The sequence below is a fragment of the Mytilus edulis genome, chromosome 3 (genome assembly GCF_963676685.1).
Source record: "Mytilus edulis chromosome 3, xbMytEdul2.2, whole genome shotgun sequence".
NCBI lineage: Eukaryota > Metazoa > Mollusca > Bivalvia > Mytilida > Mytilidae > Mytilus > Mytilus edulis.
This window is the reverse complement of record NC_092346.1, coordinates 30,335,782-30,355,863: the sequence shown is the minus strand read 5'-3', so window position 1 is coordinate 30,355,863 and position 20,082 is coordinate 30,335,782. Positions and strand designations below refer to the sequence as shown.

The 20,082-nt window shown below is 31.6% G+C and overlaps 2 protein-coding genes across 2 annotated transcripts; one reads left to right on the top strand and one right to left on the bottom strand.

Annotated features, from left to right (window-relative positions):
• Positions 1-11,747: 11,747 nt before the first annotated feature.
• Positions 11,748-16,820, bottom strand: LOC139516222 (uridine diphosphate glucose pyrophosphatase NUDT22-like). The gene is made up of 3 exons (XM_071306184.1): positions 16,232-16,820; positions 13,121-13,326; positions 11,748-12,074 (listed from the first exon to the last, which is right to left on the bottom strand). The coding sequence occupies exons 1-3, from the start codon at positions 16,736-16,738 to the stop codon at positions 11,882-11,884; spliced, it is 906 nt and encodes a 301-aa protein (XP_071162285.1). The 5' UTR covers positions 16,739-16,820; the 3' UTR covers positions 11,748-11,881.
• Positions 16,821-16,822: 2 nt separating this feature from the next.
• Positions 16,823-19,465, top strand: LOC139516221 (radial spoke head protein 9 homolog). Its single transcript, XM_071306183.1, has 5 exons — positions 16,823-17,139; positions 17,481-17,646; positions 17,902-18,031; positions 18,509-18,655; positions 19,089-19,465. Exons 1-5 carry the CDS (start codon positions 16,913-16,915, stop codon positions 19,247-19,249), a joined length of 831 nt encoding a protein of 276 aa, XP_071162284.1. The 5' UTR covers positions 16,823-16,912; the 3' UTR covers positions 19,250-19,465.
• The last annotated feature ends 617 nt before the right edge of the window (positions 19,466-20,082 follow it).

The window sequence follows — 20,082 nt, the reverse complement described above, 5'->3', positions numbered from 1 at the left end:
TATTAGTAGAACTTTTATTCCACAGTTGTTGGTAATGATTATATGAATAAAAGGATACATTGGTTATTTAATATTGAGACATCAACATAGTGAGAGAGAAAAACAACTGAATCTTTCTGACTGGATCCATCACTATCATTAGGCAAGACGGTAACAAAAACATTTTCCTTGATGCTTGACTAATTAGGAAATAGGACTTCCCATAAGAAAGCTTGAAAAAAGAACAAAACAATTTTGTTTTGATTGCTTCAAATGTTAAGAATGTGAAACATAAGGATGCTAATTGGTATAAGTGTAAGCTTTTCTCATCTCTTGGCGTCCTTTGTTGTCTATTTACTTTTACAAAATCCTCTTCTTTGAAACTACTTGGCACATGGCAACCAAACTTAGCCACAATTATCATTGGGATATCTACTAGCAAATGTGTGTGAAAATGAATAAATGGTGATTGTTGGTTAAAATAAAATAATATAGAGATGAGGTATGATTGCCAATGAGACAACTATTCTACTAGGTTTAAATGAAGTGATTATAGGCAACTGAACTGCCTTCAACAATGAGAAAACTTACTGTGGGTGCTATAAACAGTTTCGTATAAAAAACTGGGGGTTATTCCCCCGACTTAAAATAACCATGGAGGGAAACCCCTGTTTATTTACTCAATTGGTGAAAAAGTATCATGTTTTTTGTACATGTATTTGATTGTAAAAATCAGTTAATTAGCTTTCAATTAAAACAGATTGAATGATTGAAATATTTTTAAAAATTATATTAAATATACATGTTTTGAGGGGAGACAACACTGTAAACAACCTGTTTTTTTGGCAGTGAAAAATGGAAACTTATTTGCAGCCACTGTAGCTCTTTTCGGAGCAGGAGACCGTACCCTGAAACAAGATTTTTTTTAAAGGCCAGGTAAAAACTTACAAATTTCATACAGTTTTGATTATTAAAAGTACACATTATTTTTATTTCATTATAAACTAGAGAACATTCTGATTCCAGTGATATCTAGTTTTATACCAGTATCTTTATTAATCAGTCCACCACTAAGGGTCACTTATGCATGGTCCCTCAAAATGTGACGTCATAGAAAAAAAACTGTTGATTGCATCCTGTATACTCTGCTCTAAAAGGCTCTATAAAAATAAAAAATATATAACAATTCTATTAACCACTTTGCCCTAAATCCTGTCTGTATTTGTGATGGCTGCCATCATTCTTTCATGGCCTGTATGACCCGCCATACTTTTTATACGACCGCAAAATTTGAAAAAATTTTCGTCGTATATTGCTATCACGTTGGCGTCGTCGTCGTCGTCCAGCGTCCGAATACTTTTAGTTTTCGCACTCTAACTTTAGTAAAAGTGAATGGAAATCTATGAAATTTTAACACAAGGTTTATGACCACAAAAGGAAGGTTGGTATTGATTTTGGGAGTTTTGGTCCTAACATTTTAGGAATTAGGGGCCAAAAAGGGCCCAAATAACCTTTTTCTTGGTTTTCGCACTATAACTTTAGTTTAAGTTAATAGAAATCTATGAAATTTTGACACAAGGTTTATGACCACAAAAGAACGGTTGGGATTGATTTTGGGAGTTAAGGTTTCAACAGTTTAGGAATTAGGGGCCAAAAAAGGGCCCAAATAAGCATTATTCTTGGTTTTCGCACAATAACTTTAGTTTAAGTAAATAGAAATCAATGAAATTTAAACACAATGTTAATGACTACAAAAAGAAGGTTGGTATTAATTTTGGGAGTTTAGGTCCCAACAGTTTAGGAATTAGGGGCCAAAAAGGGACCCAAATAAGCATTTTTCTTGGTTTTCGCACCATAACGTTAGTATAAGTAAATAGAAATCTATGAAATTTAAACACAAGGTTTATGACCATAAAAGGAAGGTTGGTATTGATTTTGGGAGTTTTGGTCCCAACAGAATAAGGGGCCCAAAGGGTCCAAAATTAAACTTTGTTTGATTTCATCAAAATTGAATAATTGGGGTTCTTTGATATGCCGAATCTAACTGTCATGACTGTGTATGTAGATTCTTAACTTTTGGTCCCGTTTTCAAATTGGTCTATATTAAGGTCCAAAGGGTCCAAAATTAAACTTAGTTTGATTTTGACAAAAAATGAATCAGTTAGGTTCTTTGATATGCTGAATCTAAAAATGTACTTAGATTCTTGATTATTGGCCCAGTTTTCAAGTTGGTCCAAATCGGGGTCCAAAATTAAACTTTGTTTGATTTCATCAAAAATTGAATAAATGGGGTTCTTTGATATACCAAATCTAACTGTGTATGTAGATTCTTCATTTTTGGTCCTGTTTTCAAATTGGTCTACACTAAAGTCCAAAGGGTCCAAAATTAAACTTAGTCTGATTTCAACAAAAATTGAAATCTTGGGGTTCTTTGATATGCTGAATCCAAAAATGTACTTAGATTTTTTATTATGGGCCCAGTTTTCAAGTTGGTCCAAATCAGGATCTAAAATTATTATATTAAGTATTGTGCAATAGCAAGTCTTTTCAATTGCACAGTACTGCGCAATGGCAAGAAATATCTAAGGGTGCTATAAACAGTTTCGTACTAAAAACTAGGGGTATTTCCACAGTGAGATTTACATACTGATGGAATTCCCTGCTATTTATATACCACTAAATGAAAAAGTTGATTGTTTTTTATGTTCAATGTGAAAAACATATATTGAAGTTCAATTAAAATGCCACTTTTGTCAAGATTTAAAAAAAAAAAAATGTTTTTGTGACTTCCTACTATATGGGAGGCAACTCCATAAACAGCTGATTTTCACCTGTTGCAAAAAGCACTTTGATTTGTCAGGTAAGATAGCTCCTTTCGGAGCAGGCGAACGTAGGCCGAAACTACATTTTCTTAAATCAGCCGGATAAGCTCTTCGAAATGCATATTATAAGAAATCTCAAATATATGCACAGGTTACTGATCCGTGTGTCCAAAGGTGGTCTGTTTTTAAGGTTTTTTAGGGGGAAAATGCCTAATTTCCAGCTGATAACTTGTACCAATTTGCATGTTTAAACAAGAGATGTTGGATTTTTTTTTATTTATTCAGAAAGTTCATAGAATTATCTTTCCATTGATGTATAGATATCTATATAACTATGAATATCTGACCTCTGCATGATGGGTCCACTATTACATGCCCTGTTACAGAATGACGTCACGTAAAAAACTGTTGATTGCACCCTAATTGCACAATATTGTGAAATAGCAAATTTTTTTTTAATTAGAGTTATCTTTCTTTGTCCAGAATAGTAAGCAAGAAATATCTAATTGCAAAATATTGTGCAATAGCAAGATTTTTTTTTAATTGGAGTTATCTTTCTTTGTCCAGAATCAACTTAAATCTTTGTTATATACAATATACAATGTATATTCACTTTTTACTACCAACTGATAAATTATAATAAATAACATTCAGTGATAACAAGCAGTTTTTTTTACATCTTAATATTTTATGATGTATTTAAATGAGTAGTTATTGTTGCAAACTCCATTAGAAATTTTAATTGAGATCAGTTTTGGAATAAGGGAAAGGGGGATGTGATTAAAAAAATTGGGTTCAATTTTTCTCATTTGAAATTTCATAAATAAAAAAGAAAATTTCTTCAAACATTTTTATGCTCCACCTACGATAGTAGAGGGGCATTATGTTTTCTGGTCTGTGCGTCCGTCCGTCCGTCTGTCCGTTCGTTCGTCCGTCCATTCGTCCGTCCGTCTGTCCCGCTTCAGGTTAAAGTTTTTGGTCAAGGTAGTTTTTGATGAAGTTTAAGTCCAATCGACTTCAAACTTAGTACACATGTCCCCTATGATATGATCTTTCTAATTTTAATGCCAAATTAGAGTTTTTACCCCAATTTCACGGTCCACTGAACATGGAAAATGATAGTGCGAGTGGGGCATTCCTGTACTGAGGACACATTCTTGTTTTGAGAGGATTAATATTCAACAGCATAGTGAATTGCTCTAAGAGAAAACAAAAATTTTAAGTTCATTAGAACACATTCATTCTGTGTCAGAAACCTATGCTGTGTCAACTATTTAATCACAATCCAAATTTAGAGCTGAATCCAGCTTGAATGTTGTGTCCATACTTGCCCCAACCGTTCAGGGTTCAACCTCTGCGGTCGTATAAAGCTACGCCCTGCGGAGCATCTGGTTTAGATCTGCCCCAGCTGAACTGTCTCGCATGGAATTCATGGTCTGAAATCTTTTATCAGAGGAGCACAAGGAGGCATATTATGGTCAAAAGAAATCTGGTCTGTAAAATCTAGGTCACTTTTTTGTCAGAAATCTGTACATTGAGGCAGACTTGGCTTGCCAATAATAATTCCTCAGCAAGACAACTATATTTGGTATATGGATTCATTGCAATTTGTAGACAGAATTGTTGCAGGGTTTGAATATTTGTCAAATTGGGTTCTTCTGATCTTGACCTCATTTCATGGTTCAGTGGTTCAAATTTTTGCGATTGATACCTTTCTCAGATTTTACAAGTAATTGGTCACTAAAATTCAGTGCAGAGAATGATTGTCACTTAGTTTACCCAACACTTTCACTAAAATTAATTTGGCTCGTTTAATTTTCATAAAATTTTGTCAAAGTATTTCCTTTGACACTTTAACAAAAAAATTAAAATTTTTAAAACTTTGAACCAACCGTTTTGTCAGAAAATTACACTGGTTATATAGCAATTTGACAAACACCAATTTTGATCATTGAGAAGCTTAATATTCCTTTTACAACACAATGTAATTAAAACGTTAAGAAGACTTTACAGAGTTATCTCCCTGTAGTGTTAGGTACCACCTTAAACATATGTATTTAAAGTGGATTGGGAAACAAGTTATTGCAACTTATATTAATCCTTTTCCACTTTTGGGGTGTGGGTGCCGCCTTGTAGCTGCATGAGCCTACTCTTTTTCTAAATCATAAAGTTGTCTTTTATGTGCTAGAGATATGGCTCTCTCTTAACATGGGTCAGCCATTTATCGTCCCCTTCTGACACACTAGCATTGTTTCTCGAGACCATATTTGCAAATGGTGTCAAGGTAGAGATGAAAAATTCAGTCAATGAAATTTTCTCCCCATATCGGGGATCAAACCAGAAACCTTTGTATATGTAGTCGGATGCACTAACCACTACACCACTGCTCTCATATTGAATGATTGCACCTTTCCCAAAACAAGGTACATCTGTCCTTAATCTCATTTTTATGTTTGATAGGTCAATGTTTTAAGTTTTTCCTTAATTGTTAATTTAACAGGTGCTATAAGTAATAAGTCAACTATATTGGCTGATTCTTGGATGGATGTATGTCTGATAGCTTTGATTTCACCTTGACCGTATTTTCATGGTTTATTGGTCAAAGCTATGAGATATTTGTATCAAGACCTTGATGTTAAACATTTCAACATATATCTATATCATCATCTGTAAAGCAGAAAGACATTTCAAAGCACATACTCTTGTCTTTCTCCATTGCTGAATATTAAAAATAATTGTTTACAAAAGAAAATTTAATTTGTATAGTTTTTATATATAGAACCACAAACAAATTTTGGGGTTAGTATAATGCTATGATGTTATCATCTTCCTTATTGTCATCCGAAGACACATAATAACTTTGGTTAAAGTGAATGGATCTCTCTGAAAGATTATAATAATAAGAAGGTTGAATACCCCAAAAGGAAGGTTGGGATTGATTTTGGGGATTACTTTAAAAACAGTTTAGAAATTAAGTGCCAACCAGTTGCTCCGCAATGCGCAGCTTTATACGACTGCAGAGGTGGAACCCTTTACAGTTAAGGGAAAGTATGGACACAACATTCAAGCTTGATACAGCTCTGAATTTGGATTGTGATTAAATAGTTGACACAACAGGTTTCTGACACAGAATGAATGTGGTCTAAGAACTAAAACTTAAAAACTTTAAAATTTTAAATTGGACATTTACCTATTATGGTCCAATATCCAAAATCTAAATACATTGTTAGATTCAGCATATCATAGAAATCCAAGAATTCAATTTATGATGAAATCAAATAATGTTCAATTTTAGACCCTTTAGACCATAATGTGGACCAATTTGATAACCGGGCCCAAATATTAAAAATCTAAATACATGGTTAGGTTCAGCATATTGAAGAACCCCATATATTCAATTTTTGTTGAAATCAAACAAAGTTTAATTTTGGACCATGATTTGGACCAACTTGAAAACTGGGCCCATAATCAAAAATCAAAAGTACATGTTTAGATTCAGCATATCAAAGAACCCCAAGAATTCAATTTTTGTTAAAATCAAACTAAGTTTAATTTTGGACCCTTTGGACCTTAATGTATAACAATTTGAAAGCAGGACCAAAAATTAAGAATGTAAATACACAGTAAGATTTGGCAAAGAACCCCAATAATTTATTTTTTGATGAAATCAAACAAAGTTTAATTTTGGACCCTTTTTGCCCCTAATTCCTAAACTGTTGGGACCAAAACTCCCAAAATCAATCCCAACCTTCCTTTTGTGGTCATAAGCCTTGTGTTAAAATTTCATAGGTTTCTTTTTATTTATACTAAAGTTATTGTGCGAAAACCAAGAAAAAACCAAGAAAAATGCTTATTTGGGCCCTTTTTGGCCCCTAATTCCTAAATTGTTGGGACCAAAACTCCCAAAATCAATCCCAACCTTCCTTTTATGGTCATAAACCTTGTGTTTAAATTTCATAGATTTCTAATTACTTATACTAAAGTTATAGTGCGAAGACTAGATGTCTTTGGACGACGATGACGCCAACGTCATACCAATATACGACCAAAAAATTTTCAATTTTTTGCGGTCGTATAAAAACAGGCATGTTTGCAGTTTCTGGACAATAAATTGTGCGTAAGTGTATGGATCTCTCTGAAGTTGTACCCCAAGGTTCCATAACACAATGGGAAGGCTGGGACTGAGTATGGGGGTAATACAAATGTAGCCCCAAACTTGTGGGAATTTCTCGTTGCATTGAAGACCTGGTCGTGACCTACTGCTGTTGTCTGCTCTATGGCCGGGTTGTTGTCTCTTTGGCACATTTCCCATTTCCATTCTCAATTTTATTGTACTGCATGGTTCCATACCATGAAGGAAAGGCAGTTTAGGGGTAATTACTCCAAGAATGGGTTCAAAAAGATTGGGTTGCATATTTTTTTTCTTCAAAATATTTGAATAAGTTTCAAGTAATCTTCAAAAAGTGCACAGTATTGCGCAATAGATTTTTAAGATCTTTGACCACATTTATTTTGTGTCAGTATCCTATATTATGTCAACCTCTGCAGTCTTATCATGCTGCGCTCAGGGAAGCATTTTATTCTCAATTTTAAAGGATAGTTTTTTGTGGTTTGATATTTCCTGGATTGAGGGATCATTTGACGAATTGCCATCACTTGGCATATTTTTTCTTCTCTGAACAATGGAACTGATTTGAACCCAACTTTGTTTACATATTCCTTAGTTTATCTACTGTCTACTTCAGATAAGTTATTTGTATATGACATAAACTGAAAAAACTTATGATGTTTTAGGGTATAGTTTCCCTGAATGCATAAAATCAGTAACAGCTTTCGGGGAAATTATTTGTTGAGGTTAGACACCTTGCTCTCTTTTTGTTCACTGTTGTGTATCTTTTGGTCATTTCCTTTTTTTCGCTATGACATAGTCAGTTTGTTTTTTGACTTTGTTATCTTTTGACCCTCTTATACTTCTGTGTCTTTAGTTTTTGACATCCGTATTCCGTAACCTCTCTTTTCAATGCTTGCTTGAATGATCATACCTGAATTCACAAAAACTTCATCAATATTCAAAATGAGAACAAGTGAAACAAGAATGTGTCCATAGAAAACAGATGACACACGCACTATCATTGTCTATGTTCAGTGGACTCTAAATTGGTGTTAATTTTAAAAAGATCATATCATAGGGAACATCTGTACTAAGTTTCAAGTTAATTGGACTCTTCATCAAAAACTACCGTGACCAAAAACTTCACCTGAAGTGGGACAGAAGGAAGAACAAACTGACAAACACACAGACCGAAAAACATAATACCCATAAATGGGGCATAAAAAATACAGAAAACAAGTTTGAAAGTTCTATAAAGTGGTCAACTAAGAAGGAGGATGGGAAGCTACAACTTCCACTGAATGTTGGATTGTGACAGAAATTCATCTTCAGACCCCTCAATGGGGGACTCATTGGGGGGTTCAGATCCCGGATCCCGCTTACTGTTTTCTCAGATTCCCGTTTCCCGCTTACACTATGTACGTAATCAATTCTCATTTTATTGTCATTTCCCGGGTCCCGCAAGACCTCATTTCCCGTTTTCACGGCACAATAATTTGACTTTCACGTGTCACGCTTACAAAATAACGGCAATCCCGTGTCACGCTTAGACCCCAATGAGACCCACCTCAATATGTTATTGCAAGGTTTGTTGATTGAATTTATACTAAACATTTTATGTTTCATCGAATACACAATTTAACCATTGAGATCACTTAAGTGACAGATAATTTCAAAATTAAAACACTATGTCAAAGTGAAATATATCTTGAAACTCAAATTTTTTGAAAAGGTACTAAAAAAAATTGATACATCAGCAAAATTGTGACAGTCTTCCTTCTTATCCAAAATCATCTAGATATTATTTATGGAACTCAAGCATATTAGATGATGAGTAGATGATCACCGGTAACCCCTTTGATAACAGTCCAGGAAATGATAAACCATATAGTAAATAACCTAGTCATCAACTTTCCGTCTACCAATGATTCCTCATATCAAATTTACCCCATTATGCTTGATCTTTTATGAACTCGTTCAATAAGCACAGTGTAGTGTATATCTGTTAGCAGCAGCATGGGATAAATACCAAGAAATATAAAATAATTTTTATTTTTGAGATTACAACCCTATTCCAACCCTCTGTATAAAATATAACATCCAAAACCATTGTTTTTACAAAATATATAATATAACAGTGTATACATGTAATTAACAATAACAAAAAACTTTCATCATAAGTTAGTTTATATATTACTCCCAACAAGCAAGAATAAATGTACAACATTTTAAAGTATAAATTCTAGTTCTCATCCTAATATTGTCTATTCCCTTTCATCAGATATATAAGAAGATGTGGTATTAGTGCCATCGAGACAACTCTTTATCCAAGTCACAATTTGTAATCATACTATAATAGGTCAATGTACAGTCTTCAAAACCGAGCCTTGGATCACAACGAAACAGAAAGCTATAAAAGCTTCAAATTCCTAGTAAAAAAAAAAATCATTGAACTAGGTCTGTACTGATTGATTCTAGACTAATTGTGTGAGATCATTTTATGCCACTGCTTTTATGCACTATCCCAACCCTAATATAAAAACATAAATGAAATTGACATACATATAGCAAAGTAATGTGGTTTTGAAAGACTAATTTGTATGCCACTATTTCTCTTTCAGAAAAACACTAAGCTTCTGGGTCTTACAATATACTTAATACAGTCAACCTTCAACATTTATTACATGACTGAAAGAACTGACAATTACTGTATATATCATAAAAACATTAACTAACATTAAATAAACAAGTCTAGAAAATATCTAATGTCTATTTCTCTTATTTAACACAATTTTACATTGATGGCTACAATAGCCATCAATGTAAAATTGTGTTAAAATAAGAGAAATAGACATTAATAATGGGCCTAACAAATGTCTTCTTGCGTAGTTCTCTGCATACTTATAAAAACTTTTGTACAATTATTTCTATGCTACTCACTTTACACAATCAAATCTGAACAGACGATATGAATAAAAAAGATGTTGCAAAAACATCAACATAAAATAGCAAATTGGACATCTTTGGTCTGTAGTGATATAAAGCCCCAACACCACATGACAAGCTCTATATGCTTGATAAAGGTTTTTAAATAGTCAAAATCTGGACAAAGCTTGCAATCACCAAAATCAGAGCTGTTCAAATCTTAATTATAATCAGGGGTCTAAATAAGCGCTGGTCCGGTAGTCCGGGACCAGTAGAATTTGAGTCAGACCAGTAGAAATTTGTCGATAAAATCCCTGATTGAATCGCAATTTCGTTTTTTTTTACAAAACAATTTACCTGTGAAATCAATTACACAGTACTGAAGGTACTAAGTATTACAATTGATTAAGTTTTTATTAATACCGTGGTTGAGCGTCCTTCACAACAACACAAAATGTGGAAAATTTTGGAATGAGTCAAATCGACGGACCAAAAAATAAAAAAATAAGTGACATTCAAATGGAAGATCTTAATAAAGTTTATGAAATTGACAAAAAGAAACGTAAATAATCAAAAATCATAGGTAAAAAAACGTGAATGGTTTAATTATATAGTTGATTGCAATGTAATGGATTGTATTATGTATATCATGTGAACAATTTGCAGTGACAAACCTAGATAAAATGTATTTTTGTAACGAGATCTTCAAATTTTAAGTTAGATTCTGTACTTGCTAAAGAACAATCAGAACAGCACTAAAAAACTACGAGAATATTAAAAGGAGAGGAAACAAAGGAAGGGAAAATCATGAAAATAAATGTAAACATTTTTCATTTATATTAGTGTTTGTCAAATGAATTTCATTTGTGCAGGACCAGTAGCTTTGGAGCCGGACCAGTAGATTTTAGTCCACTGGTCCGGCTGGCCAGTACACAAAAAAGCTTAAATTCTACCCCTGATTATAACTAACATATAAATAAAACTTATGTATAACAATATCAAATGCATTGCAAATTTGTAAAAGTTTTAAAACAGTTCAATAAAATACATTAAATAATGTCAAATAAAAAATAAAAAATAACAGTCATGAAAAGTTATTTTGTTATAGAAAACAAAATAAATAAGTAAGAAAATAGAACATTATTTTGATTTGGCATATTGACAAACATTTGAACATATGCTTTTATGAGCTTTTCACCGAATATAAAGAATGAATGAATGATTTTATTCTCATAAACTAGTACATAGCTACAGAGAAAATAACAGTTCATATATAATACATATTTTGTTTCGCATGTGTGAAAATAAATAACATTATAATATTATTACAGTTCCTCTAACCAGGAGGACAGACTTTCAATGATATGTATTGTATAAATCTACACAATTTTTCTAGTTCTACAACATTTTCAGATGAGAATACATTTTTAAATCTAATAATGTTAGCATTTTGTTTCCAATAATGTGGTAAATATTTTTCTCTTTCAATGTTAAAAAAATTGCATGACAAAATGTAGTGAAATTCATCGCCAATATCTCTTGAGCTGCAGAGATGACAAGACCTTTCCGATCTCAGGATAGTTTGCCACCTTCCCGTCTCCACTGGCAAACGATGATTTCCGCATCTAAATTTACACAAAGACACATACAATAACATATAAATACAAAGCATGCAGCTTGCAAATACAAATGTAGTTATAAAAAAAAATAATGGTGGTTAATTAAACCAATCTTTTTTCATCCCCTCATTTTTATTACATGTTCTAGCTGCTCATAACAATTAATAACAAGTTATGTTAATGTAAAAACTAGAGGTTGAAAAAAATCAACTACTTTTACATTTACATTTACAGTTAATTTGATGATTATTGCAAAATAAACAACAAAAATAACACATACAGTTTATAATTTATTAAGAAGTAATGCACATTTTTATTTTTATAAGAGTTTATTATTATCCTTTATAGAATTGCCCAAAATCTGTGTTTATATTTCCTTTAATGCAGTTCATTTTTCAATGTTTTATGCAATGAAATCAATGGTATCAAAATTTAAAGTGTTTAGCAAGAGTTATGCACCCTTTAGATGATGGTGCCATATTCTTCCACATTTCATGTTCTCCTTTCATGTTTAAAACTTCATCAAGGGGAAGTAATCTTATACACGTAGATTCATCTGCTTCAGCTTGGTTCCCTTGTAGGTATAAATCTCTTATTTCATTGGACTTTAAACTACATCTGAAATTGAATTCAATTTTCATATCATTACAAAGACACATGTTTGAAAAAAAACATTTTCAAGCATAAAATTGTCCAAAATATTTTAAATTTTGCTTTGCATTACAGAATTTTTCATGGTTTCTGAAACTATGCCTCCTCTTCAAAAATTCTGAGTAGTGATATATCAAAATACAACATACATTTGATGCAGGATCGTTTTCTGAGGGTTTTCTGAAAGGAAAAACTGGGTTCATACATGTAGATGCAGATACTACTGATACAATTGACAATATAAAATTATGCTTATATGACTTGTAGTATATATAAAATTATTTGAATGTGATTGATCTGTTCGAATTTCATATACTTTGTATGCATTTTGATTTACCATGTTGCTGAAACTACTTTCGTAACCTATTTCAAGTTCACTTGTATAATTTCTAGAGACACATAAATGAAATCTAGCGGTTCCAAGAAAGTTGAAATTGATAGTAAAATAACAGAGATCTGGTTGAGAACTAGACTGGTTCGCCTGTCTAGATATATGTGCATATTACATATCTATATATTTATAGAACAAGGTGATTATATATATAGCAGAATTCCAGTCTAGTTGAGAACTAGTAGGATGAAGCACATAGTGACATATTCAAAGAGGTGATTGGTGTGTATACTGGGGCGCTGACTGGTACATGAGGGTCTGGATGGGGGGGGGGTTAGTTATTCTGTAAGCATTTAATTTTCACCCCTTTTTTCTCTAATCTTTTAAAAATTAACCCTTTTTTTCTCTAATCTTCAAAAAATTAACCCCTTTTTCTCTAATCCTCATTTTTTTTGCCCGTTATTCTCTAATCTTCATTTTTTAAGGGCATTATTCTTTAATCATTTAACCCCATCCAAATCCTCATACATGTATAATCTTTCCATTAAAAAGAACAACATTTCCTCAATTTGTGAGTTAATCTGCCAAGTTTATTCACAAATAATCTCTAAAAAAAATGTGTTTAATCCTAGAGTTACATTGTAAGTACACAAAACAATCTAAATGTTAGAATTTAAGATACCTGATAAGAAATTCAGCACTTGGTCTGCCAGCAGACGTATTATTCCTACATATCCCCATTAATAATGGATCTGATAAACATTTCATTGGAACATTTACTTCATCCACTACCTCTCGAAGAATAGAGTCATATATTTCATTGGTTATTTTTGCAGAATCCATATCATCGATATCTATTTCTGTCATCAGTTTCTTTCCTACTATTTCCTGGAAAGAACAAACAAATACAAATAATTTTAAGTCAATTAAAATGCAAATCAGGAGCTCTGCAGGGCACAGCTTTATACGACCGCAGAAGTCGAAACCTGAACAGTTGGGGCAAGTATGGAAACAACTTTCAAGCTTGATACAGCTCTGAATTTGGATTGCGATAAAATTTTTGACATAATATGAGTTTTTGACACAAAACAAATGTCAAGATTACAAATAAACTCATCATATAGATACCAGGACTAAATTAAGTATATACGCCAGACACACATTTCGTCTACAAAAGACTCATCAGTGACACTCGAATCCAAAAAAGTTAAAAAGGCCAAATAAAGTACTAAGTTGAAGAGCATTGAGGGCCAAAATTCCTAAAAGTTTTGCCAAATACAGCTAAGGTAATCTATGCCTGAGGTAGAAAAGCCTTAGTTTTTCAAAAAATTTATTGCGCAATAATGTGCAATTAAAGATTTCTTCTTTTCAAAAATTCAGAATTTGAGAAATTTGAGAGAGAAAAAAATTGAAAAAAACTACCCCCCCCCCCCCCCCCCCCCCCACCCCCCATTTTTTTGCAATATGTCCAAAACTGACATTTCTTTTCTTTATACATAATATTGTCGCTGGGCTTCCAAAATGTTGTATATGACTTTTTTTGGCTAAAAATACTTTTTGACACAAATGGTCTGGTGATCTGGGCAGGAGGAAATCTTTGGTATTACAAAATAGCATACAGTTAGACCAATCAAAACATTTGAAATAAGACATATTACAAAATTGCCAATGTCAGTTGTTTGTTGTAAAGTTCGCTTCCAAAATGTTGTATGAAAACTTACAAATCGTTGTATAATGGTTTCGGGAATAAAATAATTGTACATTTCTTTAATTCTGTGAAAATAATTTAAGTTCACAGATAATCCAGAAATATCAAAGTTTTTATTTTACTGCTATTTACAAAAATTTTCAACTTCACATATGACATTTTGGATGCATGCATTTTGTAAAAATTTTCAAAGCCTGTTTGTGAGATATTTTTTTCTTGAAAAATTTGTAATTTACATCATTTTGGAAGCCCAGCGAGGATATACAAGTAGTGTAAGGAAGGTAAATCCAAACATACCTAACATTGTATGTTAAATGTTATAGAATTACCTCCCTTACACCAGTCAGGAATCTACTTTTGAAGATATGCATTTTCATCATCCAACTTCAAAGACTGTCGTCAAGTACATTTTACTTTCAGTAAAAAATAGCTATTCGAACCCATCTACTCTGTTTTTGTGATTCATTAGATACATGAAGGTATTTCACTTGACCCATACATTTCATCTTTTAGTACTGTAATTTTTTTATGTTATAAAGTCAACCTGTAGCTTTGATATATTTGGTAAAAAAAAAATTTAAATCGGAGGTTATGCATTTTCTATATCCAACTTGAAAGATACCCATGTCGCCGACTTGATATCTAATTGTATTACTGAACTTATAGATTGATATGTTTTCCGTCTGTGGTAAAAAAAAAATTAAATCGGAGGTTATGCATTTTCTACATCCAACTTGAAAGATACCCATGTTGTCGACTTGATATCTAATTGTTTTGCTTAACTATGTAATAGATAAATTGAAAACTTAATATGCAAATGGTGTTTTTAAAATAAAACACTTCGTAATTGAGAAGAAAATTGTAATTTTGTTTGTTTCTATTAACTTTTAAATTTTTTGTCACTATAGTAAACATTACAGTAAGCATTTATCGCCTTCTCTAACAAAGAGCTTTGATTCTTTTGTTCTATTTCAACCGGGTTTCCGACTGTACACTGCTTTTTAATTGTCTTAATTGTCCATTGATCAGAAAATTGCAGAAATACCTCGTTTTTCCCCTTTTTTTTTTTTACCAATTATCCCTTTAAATAAATCCCAACCTTCTACTTATTGTATTAAACATTGTGGTACAATATCAGAACACTTGAAATACTAATACACAACTTGTAGTCCTGAAACTAGATAAATGCTGTTTTGGCCCCTTTGGCCCCTTATTCTTTATTAATGGAGTTCATATTCTTCATATGTACTAAATTAAATATTATTGATTGACAAAATCATTGTTATGATTGTTGACATCTTCTGAAATAGATTTGTAAACCTTATGTTTTTTTTATTATAAAACATGTTAAATAGTTTTACATTGTACAAATATTAAAATCACACTGAGATTCAACCAATAAAAGTATGACCAGAAACATACATGTACAATTCACAGCACTGTCTTATAATAACATAAGATTTGTAATCAAACTAAAACATAAGAACATGAAAACATCAGTTATACACAAGCTGTTACTGTGAAAATACTGGATATTGGATATTTAGTTAATTACAATTTCATGTAATTACAGGTAGTTTTGTTCTCACCTTGGTGATTAAATAGGTGTCAACAATACACGTGGCATGATGTCATATTTCTACAGGGACATTAATACAAATAAATATAATAATCATGATAATACAGAAAAGACAATTCAGTTCTAGAATGAATGTATTCCTACTTTTCTTTTTATACATATCTTGTAAACGTAATTTATATTAATAGCTTCTAAAATATTCAACATATTTTTTTAATTAATTGTAAATCATAAGATTCATAATTTTATTTCAAATTAAGTATTGATAATTAATTTCCAATAAAAAAAACCCATCAAACATCATACTTATATTTTTCTAGAAATCTGAGTTTGGTATATATAGCCCAAGTTTGTTATAGTCCAGTTTTAAGAGGCCGATTATGTTATAGGCTGAGATATCATGGATTCATTTAAACATGATTTTAAGAGACGACAAAAGCATATAAGAACTACACTGTTGTAATGACATAAATTAGTATTAATTAGAAGATGATTTAGTTGTATACCTTTGGTTCTGCATGGCCTCCAGGAACATCCCACATACCGCATGCTTCTCCACAATCTAAACTTCTCATTTGGAATGTAACATAATTATCTAAAGATAAAAGTAGAGCTCCTACTCCAAGGGCATCAGACATGAAAGCTTGTGGGTTTTTAAAATGTGTGTCCCCTTTGCCTTGAAGTTCTGTAGCATTAGGTGACCAGTTAGTGCCTAGAAAATCTTTATAAGAAGTAATTCCTATGTTGAGTTTAACATTATTTGCATTTAATTCCGTACTATCAAGTCTAAATTTAGTGCCATTGTAAAGTTTTGGATTTGTTTTTAGTCGATCTGTCCATATACCGTCAATGTCAGCTTCTAATTCAGGTAACACATTTCGGTTGAACTTTGACGAGTTCCGTACAACAGTTGAATTTCTGTTAAGTGTAATGTTTGGCGGGGCACAAAACATCATTTCAACTTCTGGATCCATGCTTGGGTTGTTTTCCAATTTGTTGTTAATCGACGTCATAAATCTGTTTACCTGTGCAACGATTTTCAGCAAAACAAAAGCACAACTATGATAGTGATTTTCGTATTTTTATCCGGAAGTGTTCCGACCTGTTTGTTTCCCTTGACAACACGCACAAACGGTGGAGACGAACACTTGTTTACAGACACAGAAAGGAATTTAACAAGTACAAAGATGGAAGCAGCAGATTTACACCTGAATATAGATTATGTTGGAACAAGTGGCACTGTTCTTAGTCCAGAACAAAAAGCTGCCCTCCAAACTTCATTAGTTATCCAGCAAAACAGATACAAATTTCACAGAATTTATTTCTGGGGGAAAATTCTGGGTATCAAAGATGATTACTTTATTGCACAGGGAACTCAAAGAGATGAAATGGCTGAATGCAAAACTCTTTACAGGTATGATAAATTTTACTTTATTTTTGGTGAAACATTTGAGTAATTCTTAAGTGTCAATTTACTTAATTCACAATTATTTATTTAAAAAGTCACTGTCAATATTAATGTGTTCAATACCATTAATTATGAAAGGTTTGTTATGATCAGATGATATATAATTGATCAAAGAAATGCAACCCAAATCAATGGATACACAAAACATATAACTGTAAACATACCGTTTTCTAAGTGTTTGTTATTTTTCTAGTATTTTATAGGAATTACCCTAAATTCTACCAATAATTTTTTTTCAGTTTACATATACATATTGCACGATATACAAATGTACTTTTTTATTTCAGCAAAGATTGTGTAAATTGGGGACTTCTCCCACCTGCAACAAAAGCTATGAGAGAAAAGAGTAAATTGGCTAAAGGACGATTCACTGGTGACCCTTCACATGAGTTTGAACATGTACAAACAAAGAAATCTGCAGATGGAGAAGAAGGTCATGAAGAGGAAGAAACGGTATGAAAAAAAACAAAAAAATATGGTTGAAGTTCTTTAAACAAGCAATATTTCAGTTATTTTTCATTTAGAATATGTTTCATTAAAATTTCTTTTGATAATTAAAGTCAGTTATAAATTTTAAAGATTCTTCACTTATATCCCCTTATTTGCAATAAATATGTAAATGTTGATAATCTAGTAACATGTCTTTAACAGTTGTCCTAAAACTTATCTCTAGACTGCTAATCAATAACTTTTTGTCTTTTATTACAGATTTTGATAAAAGAAGAGGACAGACTAGCATCAGTAATTGCTGAAATTGATGAGGATGTGAAAATTGTACCCAGAGCAGCTTTTATTAAAACACCAACTGGAGAAACTCTCTCAAATAGATGTTTTGAAGGTACAAACAATATTTGAATTTCAAAATTGATGATTATTAAACAACGATATTAAAGGCAACAGTACTCATAAATCCATGGACAAAAAACCAAATCGGGGTAACAAACTAAAACTGAGGGAAACACATTAAATACAAGAGAACAACAACACAACATTAAAATGTAACACACACACAAACACAGAACCGGACTAAGCATTAGACAAAATCCTTTGAGAATAACAAATATAACATCAAAATCAGATACATGAATATATTAAACCTTTACATTTACTTTAATGCTCTTAACTGTTAAACATAGATAGTTAAACTCATTTTGCATCAGTTAAATTTACTATACTTCGTTGTTTGAAAACTTCTATATTTTATACTTGATGATATTATGTACATATTGTATACATATACATTTGTAATATCCTTTAAGTCACAATAATGAATATTAATTAAACAATTATAACAGCATACTTTTATTTTTTGCAGGTCTTTCTGTGTCAGAGGCTGCCAAACTTTGTTCCTACATGCATTTCAGAGAACCAAAAGCTCTGTTCGAAAAGACCTTATTACAAAAAGCAAATCTTGACAAATCAATAGATTTCTTAGACACAGTTGAAGAGGACATTCCAAAAGGTATGTTGGTATTTTTGTACATTATCCAGATAAATATTGGTTCACATAATAAGTTATGTTGCATAAATTTCTTGTTCTTTGTTTTTGAACTCTAAACATGTAAAAAAAAAAATCCATGACTTCCATCAGAAAAAAAATCTGTTATGAAATGACAAAGACCGAGCTTTCAGCTGGCTTCAAATAAACATGTACATGTAATTTTTCTTGTTAGTGAGATTTTTAAATATTTTGATTGTGAGAAATATATTTTAAGCATTTTGATTGTGAGAAATATATTTTAAGCATTTTGATTGTGAGAAATATATTTTAAGCATTTTGATTGTAAGAAATAGATTTTGAATATTGATAATAATTGTGTGAATTACTACTTATTAACAATCATGTTTTTTATTAAGCATGTACATGTATCAATAAAATTATGCATTTTATTTAGGTTGCTGGAGTCTGCAGTTTGAGAGGGGAAGTGGACTTGTTACATTGAGAAGTCTATGGTGGAATGGATTTGTTTTCTTCCATGTTCCTGGATCAAGAAGATTTGGACATGTCTATGTTGGAATTGGAGAAAAGAATTTGGACCTTCCTTTCATGTTATAACTGGGTCCTATTAAACTATTAAATGTTGACTGTCATTCAATAAAAACAGTTTGTTACAAGTGTAAGAAGGAATAATTGAGGAGACGTCTAGATATATGAAAGAAATTTATTCCTTTTGAAAACAATTGTAGAAAGTCATATTTATATTTCTTTGGAAATTTCTCATTTGTTTCATTAATGAATAATAAATATTAATAAAACATTGTTAAACATAAAGTTTTTCTCTTATTATACACCCATTTACAGGACGTATTATGGTTTACAGTTGTCTGTTGAAGACATGTCAGACATGAACTAAAAAATGCTTCAACCAATTTTTTTAATATATTTTAGTTTAAATGTTTCCAAGTTTGATGGTTTTATTCATTGCAAAAAGGGGGGTGGGTTTCCAGTTTTGGGACAATAACTAAAAAAACTCACCAGTTTGTAAGAAATTTTGGTTAATTGTTTTTATATATTGACATGAGCTCCCTTTCAATTTTTATATATTTTAGATTTTATGTTTCTGAGTTATGGTAATTTATTCATAGTAATTTACAAAAAGGGGGATTTTCCAGTTTTCAGACATTAACTCAAAAATGCTTTAAGCAGTTTTTCTTAAACTTTGATGAATTGTTTATATCTATTGACTTAAGCTTCCTTTCGATTTTTATAAATTTCAGATTTCACATTTCTAGTTATAGGACTGGTTTCTATTCATTATAAAAAGGGGATTTGCCAGTTTTTGGACATTAACTCAAAAACGCTTTCAGCAGTTTTCATGTGGTGACTGATTTATATCTATTAAAAAAAACTCCCTTTAGTTTTTATTATAATTTTGGATACAACTTCTA

Coding starts and splice junctions, on each gene's coding strand:
- LOC139516222 (XM_071306184.1), bottom strand. CDS start 16,738: ATGACGTCGATTAACAACAAATTGGAAAACAACCCAAGCATGGATCCA. Junction 13,327..16,231: donor GAGGCCATGCAGAACCAAAG/GTATACAACTAA, acceptor TGTTCTTTCCAG/GAAATAGTAGGAAAGAAACT. Junction 12,075..13,120: donor AGTGCTGAATTTCTTATCAG/GTATCTTAAATT, acceptor ATTCAATTTCAG/ATGTAGTTTAAAGTCCAATG.
- LOC139516221 (XM_071306183.1), top strand. CDS start 16,913: ATGGAAGCAGCAGATTTACACCTGAATATAGATTATGTTGGAACAAGT. Junction 17,140..17,480: donor GAATGCAAAACTCTTTACAG/GTATGATAAATT, acceptor TTTTTATTTCAG/CAAAGATTGTGTAAATTGGG. Junction 17,647..17,901: donor GTCATGAAGAGGAAGAAACG/GTATGAAAAAAA, acceptor CTTTTATTACAG/ATTTTGATAAAAGAAGAGGA.